General features: G+C 40.1%; 1 protein-coding gene across 4 annotated transcripts in view; it reads right to left on the reverse strand.

Moving 5' to 3' along the window:
- Positions 1 to 16,738, reverse strand: part of sws (patatin like phospholipase domain containing sws) — a 130,589-nt gene that overhangs the window by 13,541 nt on the left and 100,310 nt on the right. For 2 of the 4 annotated variants that reach the window (XM_084587919.1, XM_084587922.1), the window contains exons 27-28: positions 16,446 to 16,568; positions 3,208 to 3,324 (exon numbers count right to left, since the gene is read on the reverse strand). In XM_084587919.1, coding sequence (XP_084444045.1) covers positions 3,208 to 3,324; positions 16,446 to 16,568 — 240 coding nt within the window. Of the gene's footprint in view, positions 1 to 2,402; positions 2,520 to 3,207; positions 3,325 to 16,445; positions 16,569 to 16,738 lie in introns of all 4 variants that reach the window. The other 2 variants (XM_084587921.1, XM_084587923.1) reach the window with 2 other exon arrangements.

Here is a 16,738-nt window from a genome sequence, read left to right on the forward strand (position 1 = left end):
ACCTACTTTCAACTTCCATTAGATATCTTGATTATTCTAGTACTTTACTAGCCATGACTGATGTAAAGCAAGAATACAGCTTTGAATGGTTAGGCATGTTTTGTTTATAGCGTGTTATGCTGTAATGAAAAACAACTCGCTCAGCTACCAGACTCAGGTTTTTACAGTGATAGCTCTTATAGGTTTGGTATAGTCATACAGCCTTGAATTATATGCTGGAATCGACTGAATCAGCTGCAAGACCTCAATTAGACAATCACTTTAATTGTTATTTTTTCAATAAACTGAATCAACTGACTTGAAATTGAACTAAATGTAAACATTCGGTCACATATGGCAGGCAGCAAAGTGGAGAGAGAAAAATCCCCCTTTCCACTCATATAGGAGAGAGAGGTCAGAAGGTTGTTGCCATGGAAAGAACTCTGAAGGTGGCGACCATCGGTGGAGGAGGTTCTGACAAGGACAGAGGAATGTGCAACCTGAGAATGGTTGCCATGGAAACAGCCCAGCAGGTGAACTGGTGTGAGAGGTCCTAGAGGGCCTGATCAAGTTTCCCCGATTGATGCAATAAAATTTCGCTTGGGGCTATTTGGTGCATGACAAGTCTATGATAATTCAGGCTATCGTGCACCAAGCACAAGGTTGTATCTTGTGCTTAGCGGAGTATATACAGCTACAGTTTCTTGAAAACATTTGCTTCCTTTAGAAAGATAAAAACACATGACAGATCCAATGAGACCACTTGCACTAAAGCCAATGCTGGATAGAACGAAATGCGTTCGTTATGAAATTGAGTAAAATACTTTTTTTCTTTGCGTTTCAAGTCGTGTAATTGTGTGGAGTTTCTTGCAATAGGTATGGGGGGAAACCCCTCGTTTCAATCTGCACCTGCCACAAGTACGAAGGTGATGAATGAAGACATCAATTATTTATCTCTTCTGAACTTACGTTCACTCTTCCCATTTGCATTATTCAACACTATGTCGTCGATATTGGCTAGACTATCAAAAAATTAGCTGGTTGATGGCAACATTATAACGTGTAACAAAATTTACTTCTTTAAGTTTTAGGTAATGCGTGTGGTTGAATAAAAAAGCTAAAACAACAGATCTTGCACAAAACTGCATGGCGCAGAGAGATCCAAGCTAGAGTAACAGCAAACAGATAGGAAACTGAACCAGAGAACATGGACATGGTGGATCTAAGACAAATGAACAGCAAGTGCTGCATGCCAAATGTGCTTAACTGTTGTGGCTGTAGTATGCACAATGACATACAACATTCAGGCAGTTTTGTTATTAAGGAGACAGTAAACACACTAATTATTTATCTTAAGAAAATATCTTGGAATGCATGGCTACTGCAAATGCTAAGCAACAGCAACCCATGTGCAAGGGTTGAAATGATTTTTCCTACTATGCTCCTGGGCTGCATAAATGTTTGCACTTAGCAAAGGGGACATACGGAACACAAAAGATATATAAAGGCTGAACATGATTTATCAAATACCCGACACACCTCTTTTAAAATGCCACACTTTGTACGCCACTTACTACATTAAACTGTGCCTGTGAATGAAACTCAGCTTTAGCTGTACAATGCTTCATCACTTGGTAAATAGAAAAGACTGTAGTGCCTTTCCGCCTTCCCACACTAATATGGAAGAACGAGAGAAAGAAGATGGCTACACAGTATGCGAGAGCACTGAACAAGAGTGGAGAGGGAGCCTCAGTCCCCAAGCCGAGCAAACGTTTCAACAAGTGGGCTTGTCTTCGTCTGCAAACCGAGGCTCCCCCTCTACCCTTGTTCAGTGCTGTTTTATACTTTTATGGAAGGAACACAGCAGGGACAACAAAGGGTGAAGAAGAGCAGGTTCTAGTATCATGCATCATCCCTTGTTCCTAAAGAGAAATAGCTTGTGGAAACTTGCCTTTCGAACAAAAGTAATTATTTCTCAAACAAAGCAAGAATCATGCACATGGCAAAGAAGAAGCAGAGTCTGACACATATGAGAGCCAGCCAGCTCCTTGAGTGTGCGTGTCCTACTAAGGCATAGGTGTTAAGTCAAGCATGCAAATGGCACTACCAAAGGCAGAGAAAACGGCCCAAGCCTTTAAAAAGCTCCACTGTGCTCATCCTGAAAAATTCTGAATCATCAAAGCTCATCCTGAAAAATAAACAACACATCTTTTTCTTTTTTTTTTCTGCTTCGCAGCAAGCCCCGTGAGCTTAGGCTGCAAGGAAAAACGAGTTTTGCAACTGTGCCTCTTGTTACTACACTGCTAAGCTCCATTGGTGCAAACTGTCCCTCGAGCATGCTTCTGCAAGCAAAAGCATGGAAAGGTAAGAAGGTAAGCTGTGCTCAAGTAGGAAGCAAACAAGCCATGGTGCCGTGCCTTTACCTGGAACATTGTTCACATAGCAGCCGTCGACTAAGAGGTGGCCGTCGTAGGGATCACATAGTGGTGGCAGGGGCCCCACGATGCTCATGCTGGCTCGAACGTAGTGCCACAAGGAACCTTACACAGATCAACCGAAAAGGGAACCCACTTCAAGAGTGCATTCCCCCCTACGTTCAGGGCCTCCAGTCCACGACGGTGACTTTCCATGGTCTTCTTGGCACCACACATTAGGTGGGAGTACACAGACAGGGGTGTGCGCAGACCCTATATACCCGATCATATTTCTACACCTCTATCACTACTTGTTTCGGCAGGAACCCCAATGAAATAATGCAAGTTTTCTGTTGGCACCTTACCTGGGTGCCATGATAAAGCCAAACAGCTATGTAGCTGCACGTAAACAATGCCAGTATGTAGCCCTACACAGATCCTCAGCAATAGAAACAACCAGCGGTGGTGTAATTGAAACCAGGTAACATGAATGACACCCTCATAGCGGACATTTCCAAGGCAGGAAAAACAAACGTAAGGGGAATATGCTGAGAGACAAACGGGCTTTAGAAGGAAAACTTCAAAACAAAAGCTGGAAGAGAACACAGAGGGGGGACAGCAGGACAAAACTGGAATGGAACATGGGAAAGGGAAGCGGGCTGGCAGCAGGGCAACTGCATGCAAAGACAGGCAAGTAGGAAAGAGATATACAGAGGCAGGAAGCAAGGGAAGGGGGAGTAGTTAGGCAGCACAAGGCACGAGAGAAAGAGAGCCAGCAAGGCAAGACAGGTGGACAGCCCATGGAAGGGCTCACCTGGAAGATTGTTGACGTATCCCCCGTCCAGAAGCAAGTGTCCATCCACAGGGTCGCACATGGGAGGCATGTAGCCTGACAGAGACATGCTCGCTCGAATGAAGCGCCACAGAGATCCTGAAACAGGCCAGACTTCAATACTGCAGTGCCTGAAATGCCTCACGTTCGGGGATCCCCTTCTTTTTTTTTTTTTTTACATTAAGACCTTAAGACATGGACGTAGAAAGTAGATTACCTCCCAAAACAACTTACAGCATCTTCTTGCGCTGCTTCCACTCCTGTCTGGTGAATGATAAACATCCCATAAGCAACTCTAGAGTCTAACAAGAAAATCGCCACGGCTTTATCGATCTATGCTTTTACTCTAGCTTCCTTCTTCAAGCAAGTACCTCAAACACAACATTAAAAAAAAAAGAACAAAAAAGAAGTACTAAAGCTGTGTGACATCCCTGATAGCAGTATGCACTCAGTTGCAAGGTGCCAGGAAAAAATTATCGAGTTAGGTAGCAGCATAAAGAGCTTGTTTGATATGCTTTCAAGGGGTACACTTGTGACTTTTCGAACCCTGCTGTCTTGAAAATATACGAATGCAATTCACTTTCTGTCTTTAAAGAATATTAAAGCATAGCAATGAATGATATACATTACATACACCTAAGTACAAATGACGATGCAATTTGGATCACGATAAGCGAAAATGTGGACAGCATGCATTTGCAATATTCCACATCCTGTTTAGATTTTCATTAGTCAATGACAAGAAAAGAAGGTGCTGCTATCTTTTCAAGACAAACATAGTATATGCTGTCTTCTCCTATATTCACAACACTTAAATAAAAATTTGCAATCATCAGTCGGCACATGCACTCAAAGATAAGAGGCAGACTGTTTTCGTGAGCTTTGAAATTAGCACAATGGCTGCCGTCCAGTAGCCTCAGTCTTTCTTTTATCTAAAACAAGAAGCCATTTGCCCAGCCTCTAACAGTTAGAAATAATTTCTCGAAGAGATCTGAACTTTAGAGAATTATTCGATTACTGTTTTCACCTAAGTTTCAGTGCTGTGCACATTAAAACGCATGATAAAGGCTTTTATGATGGGTTTTTACAAAAAACCAGAGCATGGAGCAGTAAATAAATTTTATGCAAGTATGCATAAGTGCTTGCAAAAAATGACTCACGACTTTTAAAAAAGGTGTGCACCAATTCCTTCAGCATAATTTTTGACCAGGTGCGAGAGAAACCGTGCAGTCTCACATCTTAAATTCCAGCGACGTTGACAATAATCTGGTCAATACTGTGCCCTGTTAAGTGTACACGTGAAGTGTGCATTCCCACGAACATCACAGTGCCAATAATGCCAAAGCAATTAGCTGCAATGTGCATACAGAGGTATATTAGTGTCAAGGAACTCGGATGTGTACCCCTTGTTATCAAGAGTTAATAACTTTTTTTTTTTTGCATATAACAGTATTCAATATGGCCACTACTTGCGACATAATACAAATTACATTTGACATGCCAGTCAAATGCCCATGCCATAGTTCGTGTCACCTCTGATAGCATACTGCTAATGTGAAATGCGAAATGCCAGAAAGAAGTGCAGGGTTAGAAAGCCTTCCTGTAAATGAAAGCACATACAGATGTGCGAAAATATCATGCAATAACGAGTGGACAGGTCGAAATGCCAGGAGCCAGGCGAAGGCGGTGAGCACCATTTTCTTGAGAAGTCAGCTACCAGTTCAGCGAAACGGCGAGACTGCAGTACTTGCAATGTCAAGCGCTCGCACAGCACAATCAAAGAGCGAAGCAAAATGGAGACGTGAGGCAGCCATTTGTTACCAGCAGGGAACAATGGGTAAGTTGCCCTGCCAACTCACAGGAGCAGAAGGAAAACTAGGTCAGCTACGACGACAACTTTGATGAAATCGGAAGTCCGCATTGCACTAAGACATCCAGGGACAGTCATCATGCTAGACAGTGCACTCTACACAATGTGCCATCAGCAGCACTTCTGCGCCCACTAAGAACCTTGGAAAGTCTTCGTCGTGAACTGTGGCCAAACAAAAAAAGAAACACACCAATGTACACAGCACAGAGTTTCTCTGCACAGACACTTTTTTTTTTTTTTTCTTTAGCACAGTCTTTACAATGAACAAGGTGGACACAGGGCTGGATACAGATCAGCATTATTATGCAAAAAGATTTTGGCTTTCATTACTTTCCTGTACCACTTGAAAAACAATAATTTGAAAACACTGCAATATTTGCGGTGCCTGTGCAAGCCTTAAAAATAAAACCTTACAGGAAAAAAAAAAACCTCAAGGCAATTGATTTTGGTGTGTAAGTGTGATCAATAAGAATGTTATTAAGGAACTATATGCCACAAGCACAGGACGAAGGCTTCAGTGTAAAAATAACATGCAGCCCCTAAATATTAACCACTACATACTACTGAGCAAACAGAGTGCATGGTAAAGAAACTACATCACAGATTGTAACATTCACCTGCATTCTTCAATCATGCCGTGCACATGTGCCCATGACATCGAAGTAAGAAGTGGTGAGCATGCTCTTGTGCTTTAAAAATAAATGAGGGCACTTCAAGCTTTGACAGAGAAGTTGTGCAAATAATCTATGTGGGCTCATAAAACAAAGATAGCCATCTCCCATGCTCATGTTACCACCAAGCATCCTCACTTTGCAATCAATTATTACATGAATCCTGGTCTTCCGATTGTGCCAGAAAGTTAAGACGCCATTGATAAAGCTTACACCAGTCCAGCAATGACTCATCCTAACTTTGTTCCTATTCTGACATCATTTTTAGTCTTTGCAAAAAGAGGCACCATGCCACTGATACCTGCTCCAGACCCTGGCAATACAAAATTTTTCAGGCTACAGTCCATGCCTTCAGTAAAATTTCCATGCAAGAACATAACAGACAAAACTGTCTGAATCTAAGCACTTTATCACTGCAACTCATAAAATGCACTAAGTCATTTGGATAGGAGCAGTCAGTCTTGTTTCTCTGATTCACACTTTACAAAATGCAGTTGTTTTTGCAATCATACAAGGCCTGTTGGTAAATAATAATAATAATAATAATAATAATAATAATAATAATAATAATAATAATAATAATAATAATAATAATAATAATAATAAAAAGCATCCAAATATAGAATCTATGCAATACAACCTCATAAATTCTTCAGATAGGAAAAATTTTCAACTTTCAACTTTGCACAGTGCAGAAACTACTGTTCCAGAAATGCGGTGTCTTGAGAACTGCAGACTGGAAGACTTTTACACTATATATTTCAGTCTTACATAAACATTACATAAACAAACTCATAATTCCCAAAGCATAACTAAGAAAGCATATTTTGTACTGAGTAAGCAAGCATTTTTAAAGAAAGCATTCTCATTTTTTGGATGAATTCATGAATTCCTCCATCTTTCATGCATGACTTTGCACAGTCAAAAGAAAGAAGAGTTAGGCTGCACTATCTTCCAAATAAGCCTGCTTTGGAAGATAATAGTTTCAAGGTGAATTGTGTGTGTCTTTTGAAGAAAGTGCCAGATCAATATGTGTGTGTTCAGATAAGAGTGGTAATCGAGGTCCCATGACAATTTTTTTGTTTTCAACAAAATTTTTATATGTGATGGGCAAATAAATGCCTCGACACAAAGAAATGAGCCTTAGTTTTGTAGGGTATGCAGTAGTTTTTTCGGAAAATGTTGTATGTCACGAAAGGTGGAAAACGCTGTTGTTGCCATTTCAAGAAGTTGCAAGTTTGTTGCCAATGAGTGTATATACAATATATCTATGCAACTTTTACTTTTATAAAAACTGCTACTATAAAGCAGTTTTGTTGTTGCAGCTGATTTTGAAAAAATTGCTAACTTTGCTTCAGGAGGGACGCGCTGCAAAAATGTTCATTTTCAACCTTCATACTGGCATGATGCTTTCTTTATGCTTTCTGGCACCATAGCTTTCTTTATTATACAAGTTACGTTCTTAATTTTACACAAAATATGGAGCGCCAGATTGCTATGTGTGTTCTCCACGAGGCATCAAATTTGCGCAAAATTTGAAAGTAGCAAGAAAGGGGCAACTTTGATTCCAGTTTAAAAAAAACAAACACCTTCGATTTTTATTAAAATCTCTCTCAAGAATCCTCAGTACCTCAGAAATGTTACGGAGTAAAAATGTGTTGCATTATATTGTTTAAAAATATAAAAGTAAATATAAAACCTACCGCTTCTCATGAAAATTGCCAATGTTCAGCCCTACATTCTGGCACGACACAATAAAGTGTTGCCACTGAAACTTTTTGTCTATATTATCAAGGCCGTGCTATTTCATGAGAAATTTGAAGCTCTTGAGTAGTCCATTATTTCTCCATATTACATTGAAATCGGCCAAAATTAAAGGATATAAAAAAAATTGCCAACTTTGATTTGAATTTAAAAAACTACCCCAACTTCGTCTAAATCAACTAAGAACAATCCTAGGTACTTTAAAGATATCAGGCACTAAAACATATTGAATCATTTAAACTAGAAGTATAAACATATATTAAATCTGAACGCATGTTTTTAATATGTAGAAGTGCTTATGGCTTTCCCTGAAGGAGTAGGCGTCAAAACATAAATTTATTATTTGCTAGATTCAGCTACATTTTAGCTTATGCAATATCCAAAGCCTTCTCAATGCTTACATGGTTTTTTTATGCTTGTTGGCAGGGTTGAAGATTGCTTTAAATGGTATAAATTCGCTATTTGTGGTGATTTCATTCATGGGAGAACAAGTGAAATTTTGACTTTTCCTCTATCCTGCAAGCTCTTTTATTGTGGGATGTAGTGCTATTCAATCCAGTTCTTAATAATATTTTCAGCTTCTCAGTTATGACAAAAATTAGCAATACTATATTTTTAAAGACGATTTTTCTAATGTGCGTCTAAATGCTATCACAAGCAAAATGCTTGGCAGCATGATAATTTTGCTATAATTAAATATTGATTTATGGAAACAGCACGAATTAGCCGAGATGACGAGTATGCGTTCAGGTTTATATTTCTTTTATACTTCTAGTTTACATAATGCAATACTTTTTAGTGCTTGATATTTTTAAAGTGCTTAGGATTGTTCTTAGTTGATTTTAATAAAAATCGAAGTTGGTAGTTTTTTGAATTCGAATCAAAGTTGTCCATTTTTTATATTTTTGAATTTTGGCCGATTTCAAAATAATATGGAGAAATAACGACAACTTTAGAACTGCAAATTTCTCCAGAAACAGAGAGCACGGCCTTGATAATATAGACAAACAGTTTCAGCGGCAACACTTTATCGTGTTGTGCCAGAAAGTACTGCTGAATATTGGCAATTTTCATGTTTCATGACAAGCGCTAGGTTTTATACTTATTGTACTCCGTAATATTTCTGAGGTACTGAGGATTCTTGAGAGAAATTTTAATAATTGAATACTTTTTTTTTTTAACTGGAATCAAAGTAGCCCCTTATTTGCAGTTTTCAAATTTTACGCAAATTTGATGCCCTGTGGAGAACCCACATAAAAATCTAGAGCAACAAATTTGTGTAAAATTCAAAATGCAACCAATTTAATATAGAGAAAAAGCTTTGGCGCCAACAGCTTAAGGCATCATGCGAGTATGCAAGAAAATGAACCTTTTTGCAGTGCGTCCCTCCTGAAGCAAAGTTTGCGATATTTTTACTAAATCAACTGCAACAAAAAAACGGCTTCATAACAGTTTTTATAGAAGTAAAAGTTGCATAGATTTGTTGTGTAAAAACTAATCAGCAACAAAATTTTAGTGTGGAAGCAGCAGGTCTCCATTTGAACTTGCAACTTTTTGAAATGACAAAAACGGCGTTTACCATCTTTAGTGGTATGTATACGATTTGTTTTCCGAGAAAACTATTGCATACCTTGCAAAACTAAGGCTCATTCCTTTGTGTCTAGACATTTGCCCACCACATATAAAAATTTCGTTGAAAACAAAGAAAAATGGTGATGGGACCTCGATTACCGTTTATCTGAACACACCCATATATAAGTAAAAAATAGTTCACACACTGCTTTACATGGCAATCTGCTTTGCACAACACTTCCATGAATAACAAGTCCCATTTAAAAAAAAATTGTGAGTGACAAATTATACCTAAACCATACACTTGCCTGAATTCTCCGTACACTACATGTGTCATAGTCACAGCTAGTGACCGTGACACAGCAACATCCACGCAGCCTCTACAAAACGTTATGCAGTGGTGCTATACAGCAAGCAGGCAAAAAGAGAGCACGACAACTGTGGAAGAAAAAAATCCCTGCCCTTACTTTACTTCGACAACTGACTAAACGTATGGCAGTGTTGCGCTCGAGTATGCTCTCTTGATGCCATAAAGAACTGATTTTGGCTGATTTTGGTGATGAGGACGGAACTACCTTTAAGAAATGTGTAATAGAATCTTAAATGTGCATGCTTTGTGCTTTTACTATCCCTTCCTTGAGCATGAGAGTGGCATACAATGCTATGCAATGTTAAACATGCAGTGATGAAAAATCGTGCACCAGCTTGGTTCATGCTCTAGTGCCAAAAATACCATTTTCAGGTGCCTTTATTCTTTTTACAATGATCAGAAAGGACCACTACAACAGGTGTGAAAAATGGCAACCACGAAAACTGAGCAGGGATTTAACCAATTAAACGGATGGTAATGTGCATCTGCATTTAAGTGAAATAGCTAAAGAATCTAGCACACAAAACAACTTTTCAACACGAGAAAAAAAAAAAGAAAAAACTGCCATTCACAAACGTTTTAACACAACACCCGAAAAAATTCAAAGGTGAAAGCTTAATGTTTGCAGAACTTAAAACAATTAAAAGCTTAAAAATGAAAAGTTTAGAAGGAACTCTAGAAAGCGAATTCACCTTCAAATCATTAGTCAAAAGGTGTAACAATTGAACCTGCAGCAAAATATTCAGTGTATGTGTAACGGGAGGCATGAAATTTAACGTCATGCTATCCCAGCTTTATGGAAAGTTTCTGCAATAAATTAACAGATGTTAGAAACTTTTCCGCACCTCCAAAGAATATCACAATGAAATAGCGCTAAAAAAAAAGCATCCTTTAAATGCATTAACTACTACTACAGTGCTTGTTCCTGAAAGGTTCATCAAATGCAAGCATTTTGCATTCATCACCTGCAAATGTTAGCAGTCATGGAAGCTAAAAATACTTCCTCGCCATATGTGAACAGTGAGCCAAAAGGCTAACCTAAATTTCCTTAGGCACAACTTTGGTAATAATGTGATTACTACATTTGAATACAAAATGCAAGCATTAAACTCTTATGCAATTCTTTTGCAATGAAACATAAATAGATCTTCAGCATCTGCTATCACCATGCTTTCACTATGACCATTGTCGAAAGGGCTCAAGAAGAAAGCCGCCATTCAGTTAGCAACAGCACCACCTAAAGTTAGCAATAGCAGACAATGAATATCAGAACTCAAACAAAAGACAAACACCAATTGGTGGTCCCTTAACCAATACGATAAGGCAGCCCACAGCCAGTTCACACATTTACACAGATTTATATTTTTGGTTACTGATCCATTTGAGTACATCCTACAATGAAATTCACAGGAACCACAGACAACGGAAGTGCACAAATATTTAGATTTTTGGTATCAAAGTGGATGCAAATAATAAAAACTGGCTGTGAACTGAATATTTTCATATAAGTATGAATGAATATCAACAGTCTAAAAATTAAAATGAAACACCTTCCCACAAAATACAGCCATGAAGCGAAACGAATTTATTACATCTAACTACACTTTACCTATGCACCTTCACATAATATATGACAGTTTGACTAAACAATTGTCGCTACAAGTGAGCTCGCTGAATGTTACGGAGCAATGCAGGCTCTGCAACATTTTCGGCAAAGAGAAGCGCTCTGCACCTATAACAACTCCTTCACACATATAAAAGGGGCTATTTCCTTGATCAGGAGTTCCCGAACTTTTTCTTTTTGCCACGAAGCTCCAACAGCCTTTAATAATCGAGTGTCAGGTGCGGTGAGCGATGGTCGAGTCCACATACTCAAACATGCATAGCGTTGTGCAGCACGCCCCTTCCACACTGTCTCACCAGCATTCTAAACATCCTTGCACTGCTGTAGCCAAGTGCATCTTGGCATGCTGCAAAAGTTTGCTAGGCACCGGTGCTCCCGATGAAACAAACATACCATGTCGTTACCGACACAAGTATCTTAGCACGCTGGCTGCCAAGATCTGTGCCCTGGACAGCGTCAACATCAACGGTACAAGACTGAGGAGCGAGCTAAGAAAAGCTAAAACCAGGTGCTGTACCCAGTTCGTGTGTGCCTGAAAGAAGTGCACCGGAGTATGGGTGCTTGCCGATCTATTTTGGGAATCCCTGTCCTAGATCTACTAGTGAATGGCATCCCGAGATACTTCCTCACTGGTGGACAGTGTTAGAAGTTGCCACCAAAAAGCATCGCATAGCACACTGCTGGTAAAATGAAAAAAGGCAACTACAACAGGATGGCTTGCTGGACAGAAACAGAGTAGCAACTAGGACTATAACACAGACCACACTGTCCCTTGCACCTCGATTTCATAATGATGTAAACACAACAATTTCAGCAGAGCGTTTTCTACTCAGAGCAACAGCAACAACATTACTCTAAACCATCAACTTTGACAGTAAAGGTCTGCAATTACAAATCTTCGTGCTGCTTGAAATAAATCTAGAGGTCCTAAGAGCTTCTGCCTGAGGTCGTCTGCTGTTCTCTTGTCTCACTTAAACGACACAGTTACTAAATCTGATCAGCAACAGGTCAACTGGTACCCAAAGCAGCACGCAGATATGAAGCCTACCATTAGAACACACAAACCTTTTGCCGAGTGATAGAAGGTCGACTATACAAAGAAACAGCAAATTCATACTGCTAACAAGCATCGAGATCATGAACAATGAACTATAGTACTACTCAAAAGTTCCATAATGCCTCAGCACTAGAACTTGGAATTTGATTCAAATATTCGAAAGGATACATCCAACACCGAAAATGGTGCACATTGACTTGGTGGCAAAGAATAAGATATGAACGATTCTTCTGATATTTTCACACCTCTAGTGCCTAAATATGTATTTGGTATAACACAGAATGGCCGACTCCCAATCTACAATGGGCTAAGAAAATGCTATCAATGCAAATAATGGAAATGATGTAACCACTGCTGTGCACATTATGGTTACAGCAGCACAGCCCCAATGCATACGTGCACACACATGCTCAAGGCATTCAGAAGACGACATGGATAAGTCTGGTGTCCCTGAGAACCAAGAGAAGAGGGTAGCAAGCAATGCAAAGGGCGTGCTCCCAAGGTGCTTCAATATAAAATTCCTTTAGGCTAGCACGTCAGTCCCTATTCAGCCTCAATACAGCTTCAAGTGTCATCTCTGAAGGCCTAAAACAACTGCTTATACTAACAATCACTCAAGGTATCTAGGCACATTGCATGCGAAGCTTGTAAAAGCCCTTGACAACAGAGTTTTGAGAAAGAGATGTGATTCAGGAAAGTTCAATTAGATAATTTAAGTACACAAACACCATGCACAATTAACGCTGAAATGGTGAAGAGGATTGAATTTCTGGTTCAACCTGTATGAGAAGGCATGCTAAGCAGCGTACAACTGTGGTATTATCTAGTTACCATTAGAAAAACTGTATTATCTAGTTACCATTAGAAATTCAGATAAGTCATTTTTAATGCTCTCATTGAACCATCAACACGGACATTACCCACTATGCTGCAGTGAGGATACCTACTCCACAAAAAGGAAGTTAAGCGAATCCTTAGTGAAGAAAAAAAAAGGCGTGCCACGTGCACTGATGCTTTCGTAAGCTTGGATGTCTTGCACATCTATAAACAGTGACATCATCAATGACCTCATCAAGTGACTTTCAATGTACTTCTCTTGATCTTCAGAAACAAAACCAAATGCTGCAGGCCCGAATCAATGAATTGGAAGACCAAAGTCGGAGAAATAATTTAGTGTTTCATGGAATCGCCAATGACCAAGAAACATGGCATGAGACTGAGAGTAAACTTCTAGGGGTCCTGTCTGAATACCTTGGAACCAAGCTCTCACCACATGACATTGAGCGGGCTCATCGACTAGGCCGGTATTCAAACACTGGATGCTTTCTAGTGATTGCCAAGTTCGCGAACTTCAAAATCAAAGAAACAATTCTGAGCAACAAAAAAGAGATAAAAGAAAAAGACATTCAAGTATCAGAAGATTACTTGTTTGCCACGCATGCAGAAAACTGACTAGTTTTGCAAAATCACTCCCCAGCTCCCCACCTTTCAAACTGAAATACAATAATCTAGTCGTGAATAACAGATCCTACATATATGACCCTGTCAGTGAAAAAACGTACCAAATTTCCACTGAACGCACCAAGACAAGATCAGCTCAAGCATCACCATCATCCTACGCTTCACCTAGCGCTGACAAATCTGATTAACGATCGTTGAGGGGTGGTGGCTTTTGCCTTAGCTTACCCGAAATACCAGTATTATTTACTAATATTCGAAGTGTTATCAAAAAACGTACTGAACTCTCCACTACCATAAACGCATGCTCCGCTAACGTCATCATCCTAACTGAGACTTGGCTCCATGAAAACATACGAGACTGTGAAATTTTCGATTCTTCAAATACTCTTTGCTTCTATCGTTCTGACAGGATAGACAGGCAGGAAGGAGGTGTACTAATAGCAATTAAGAAAGCAATAGGATCGAGCGCCAACCACATAACATCAAGCATCGAAATGGTGTGGGTGTCTTTGCAACTAAGTTATCGGAGAATAATCCTAGGCGCATGCTACCGTCCGCCAAATGCCCATCCTACATTTGTTGCCGAGCTTCACGATGCCGTTAATACCGTCGTTATGCGCTACCCTTCATCTTCAATTTTTTTATTAGGTGTTCAACTTTCCGGGTATCAATTGGTCTCTAGCACAACCTTCCACGTCTTCGTCTACATGCCAGGAATTTGTTAACTTATGCTCGCTGTTTAGCCTTACCCAAATCGTCAAGCAACCTACCAGAATTACCGAAGTTACCGTAAGCACATTAGACCTAGTACTAACCAATTGTCCGGAACTGTATTCAGAAATAACCTACATGCCCAAATTAAGCGACCATTCTTTACTAAATGTTTCTGTAAACATTCCTATTGGGAAACCTGCTAGTCACTCTAAAACCATATGTTTTTATCATCGCGCTGACTTCAACATAATTAATAACGAACTAGGCTCATTCTTGGAAACGTTTTTCGACGGATTCGACTTCCGATCGGTGAATACAAACTGGCTGTTATTTAAGAACAAAATCTTAGATCTCGCTAATTGCTATATTCCCACTCGTGCAATATCTTATCAGCAGCACGCACCATGGTATAACGTTCATCTTAAGCACCTGTCTAACCGCAAGAAATGTTTCTTCCGTATAGCTAAGAACTTATGCACTGAACATCATTGGTCTTGTTACCGCTCTGCCGCTGAGACTTACATTTCCGCTGTGAAAAGTGCCAAAACCAATTATCTGAATAATACAATACCGGGCATGTTGCTAAATAATCCGAGAAAAGTTTGGAACATCATTAACCCGTCTGAAACGTCTAGAATAGTACTAACGAATTCAAGTGACGAACCGATACCTGATAGCGCATGCGCATGTGTACTAAATGTGTGTTTTCGAGTTTTTTTTTTCAAGTGCTCAAACGACGGATTTGCCTGATTTGGCTGATTGCAACTACCTTCCGATGTATCCTGTTGTAATCAATCCTCATGGTATAGCTAAAATTATTGACAATGTTAAAATATCCTCCTCTGCTGGTGTTGACTGCATTACTGCGAAATTTCTAAAAAGTACTAAAATGTATTCATCTCTTGCCTTAACTAAAATTTTTCAGCAGTTATTGGACAATGGTGAATTGTCGGCTGATTGTAAGATGGGTAAGGTGGTTCCTGTGCATAAATCTGGCAATAAACACTCTCCTTTTAACTACTGGCCCATATCAATTACCAGCATCCCATGCAAAATCTTGGAGCACATACTGTTTTCACGTATTGTCAGTTTTCTTGAATCCAACTCGTTTTTTCATCCCTCTGAGCACGGTTTTAGGCATGCGAAACACAGCTACTTTTATTCACACACAAACTTCACACAATTTTAGACCGTCGCTCGGTTGCCGATTGCATCTATCTTGACTTCGCGAAGGCGTTTGATAAGGTTCCTCATCCCCTCTTGTTACTAAAACAGCTCACGATAGGATTACATACTAACATTCTAAAATGGCTGAAATGTTTTCTTACGCACCGTCAGCAGTTCGCTGCAGTTAACGACGTTAATTCCACCATTCACCCTGCTCTTTCCGGTGTTCCCCAGGGCACTGTCTTGGGGCCTCTGCTCTTTCTTATCTTTATAAACGACTTACCCAAAAAGAGAAGACATTTCAGGATGCCAAAGAGTTAGTCTAGTTCAAGCACGACACGTTAAAGCGGGTGCTGCATGAAAGGTGGGACAAGAAGCGGAGTGCTATGTGAGTTAGCGCTAGCCTTGTCCATTCTTTAAACCCCCCTCTCCTTTTTCTGCATTCCACCTGCGGTTTACTTCAATGCGCGAGCTGGCTATGCAAGGAAACATTGCAACAGTGCAAAAAGAAAACACATCACACAGCTTAGGCATGTTCAGGTAGTGGCACTGCGCCCAACTGCTCTGCACCCTGGCTGGCCGGCGTGGCGTGCTGTGTCATAGTATGCCATGCAGGTCAGCCTGTGAGTGGTCACATACAGCTTGATATGAACACTGGGATGTAACAATAAATTGAAATGTGGTGGTTGGGTCTGCTACAAGCAGGCACTATCGCAGTTACTGAAAAGAAAGCCGACACACTGCATCCACGAATGAAGTTGCTTGCCATTAGAAGCAGTAAAAGAGGTCTCAAAACTATGCATAAATCTGTAACAGAAAATGTCGTGAGAACACGCACACAATGTGGCACCACAGTTTGATTGATGCACAGCTCTGGAAGCCCAAGAAATCTCAACAGATCTGGCCTTTCTAATCACACAAGCGTAGATAAAACAGAGTTTACTGCTTACCATGTCGATGAATGCGCATGCAGCTGCTGGTTATGTCTGTGGTGACTGTGAAATAAGGCAGCCAAAGGTCCTCTATCTGGCGGTCTCCAAACAGGTCATAAATGGTTTGGTTGAATGCCGCACCTGCACAAGCAAGGGCAACAGGCTGACCAAAGTGGTTCGCTTTTTGTACACTAAAGCCAGTTCTGTACCCTTCGAGGAACTATGGGTACTACACGTATCTGGCCAGAAACCACAACAAATGTCACGTTACAGCCGTTTCTTTCTAGCAGTGTTGCCAATACAGCAATTGA

The sequence above is a fragment of the Amblyomma maculatum genome, chromosome 1 (genome assembly GCF_055883805.1).
Source record: "Amblyomma maculatum isolate TAMU_Amacu chromosome 1, ASM5588380v1, whole genome shotgun sequence".
Lineage (NCBI taxonomy): Eukaryota > Metazoa > Arthropoda > Arachnida > Ixodida > Ixodidae > Amblyomma > Amblyomma maculatum.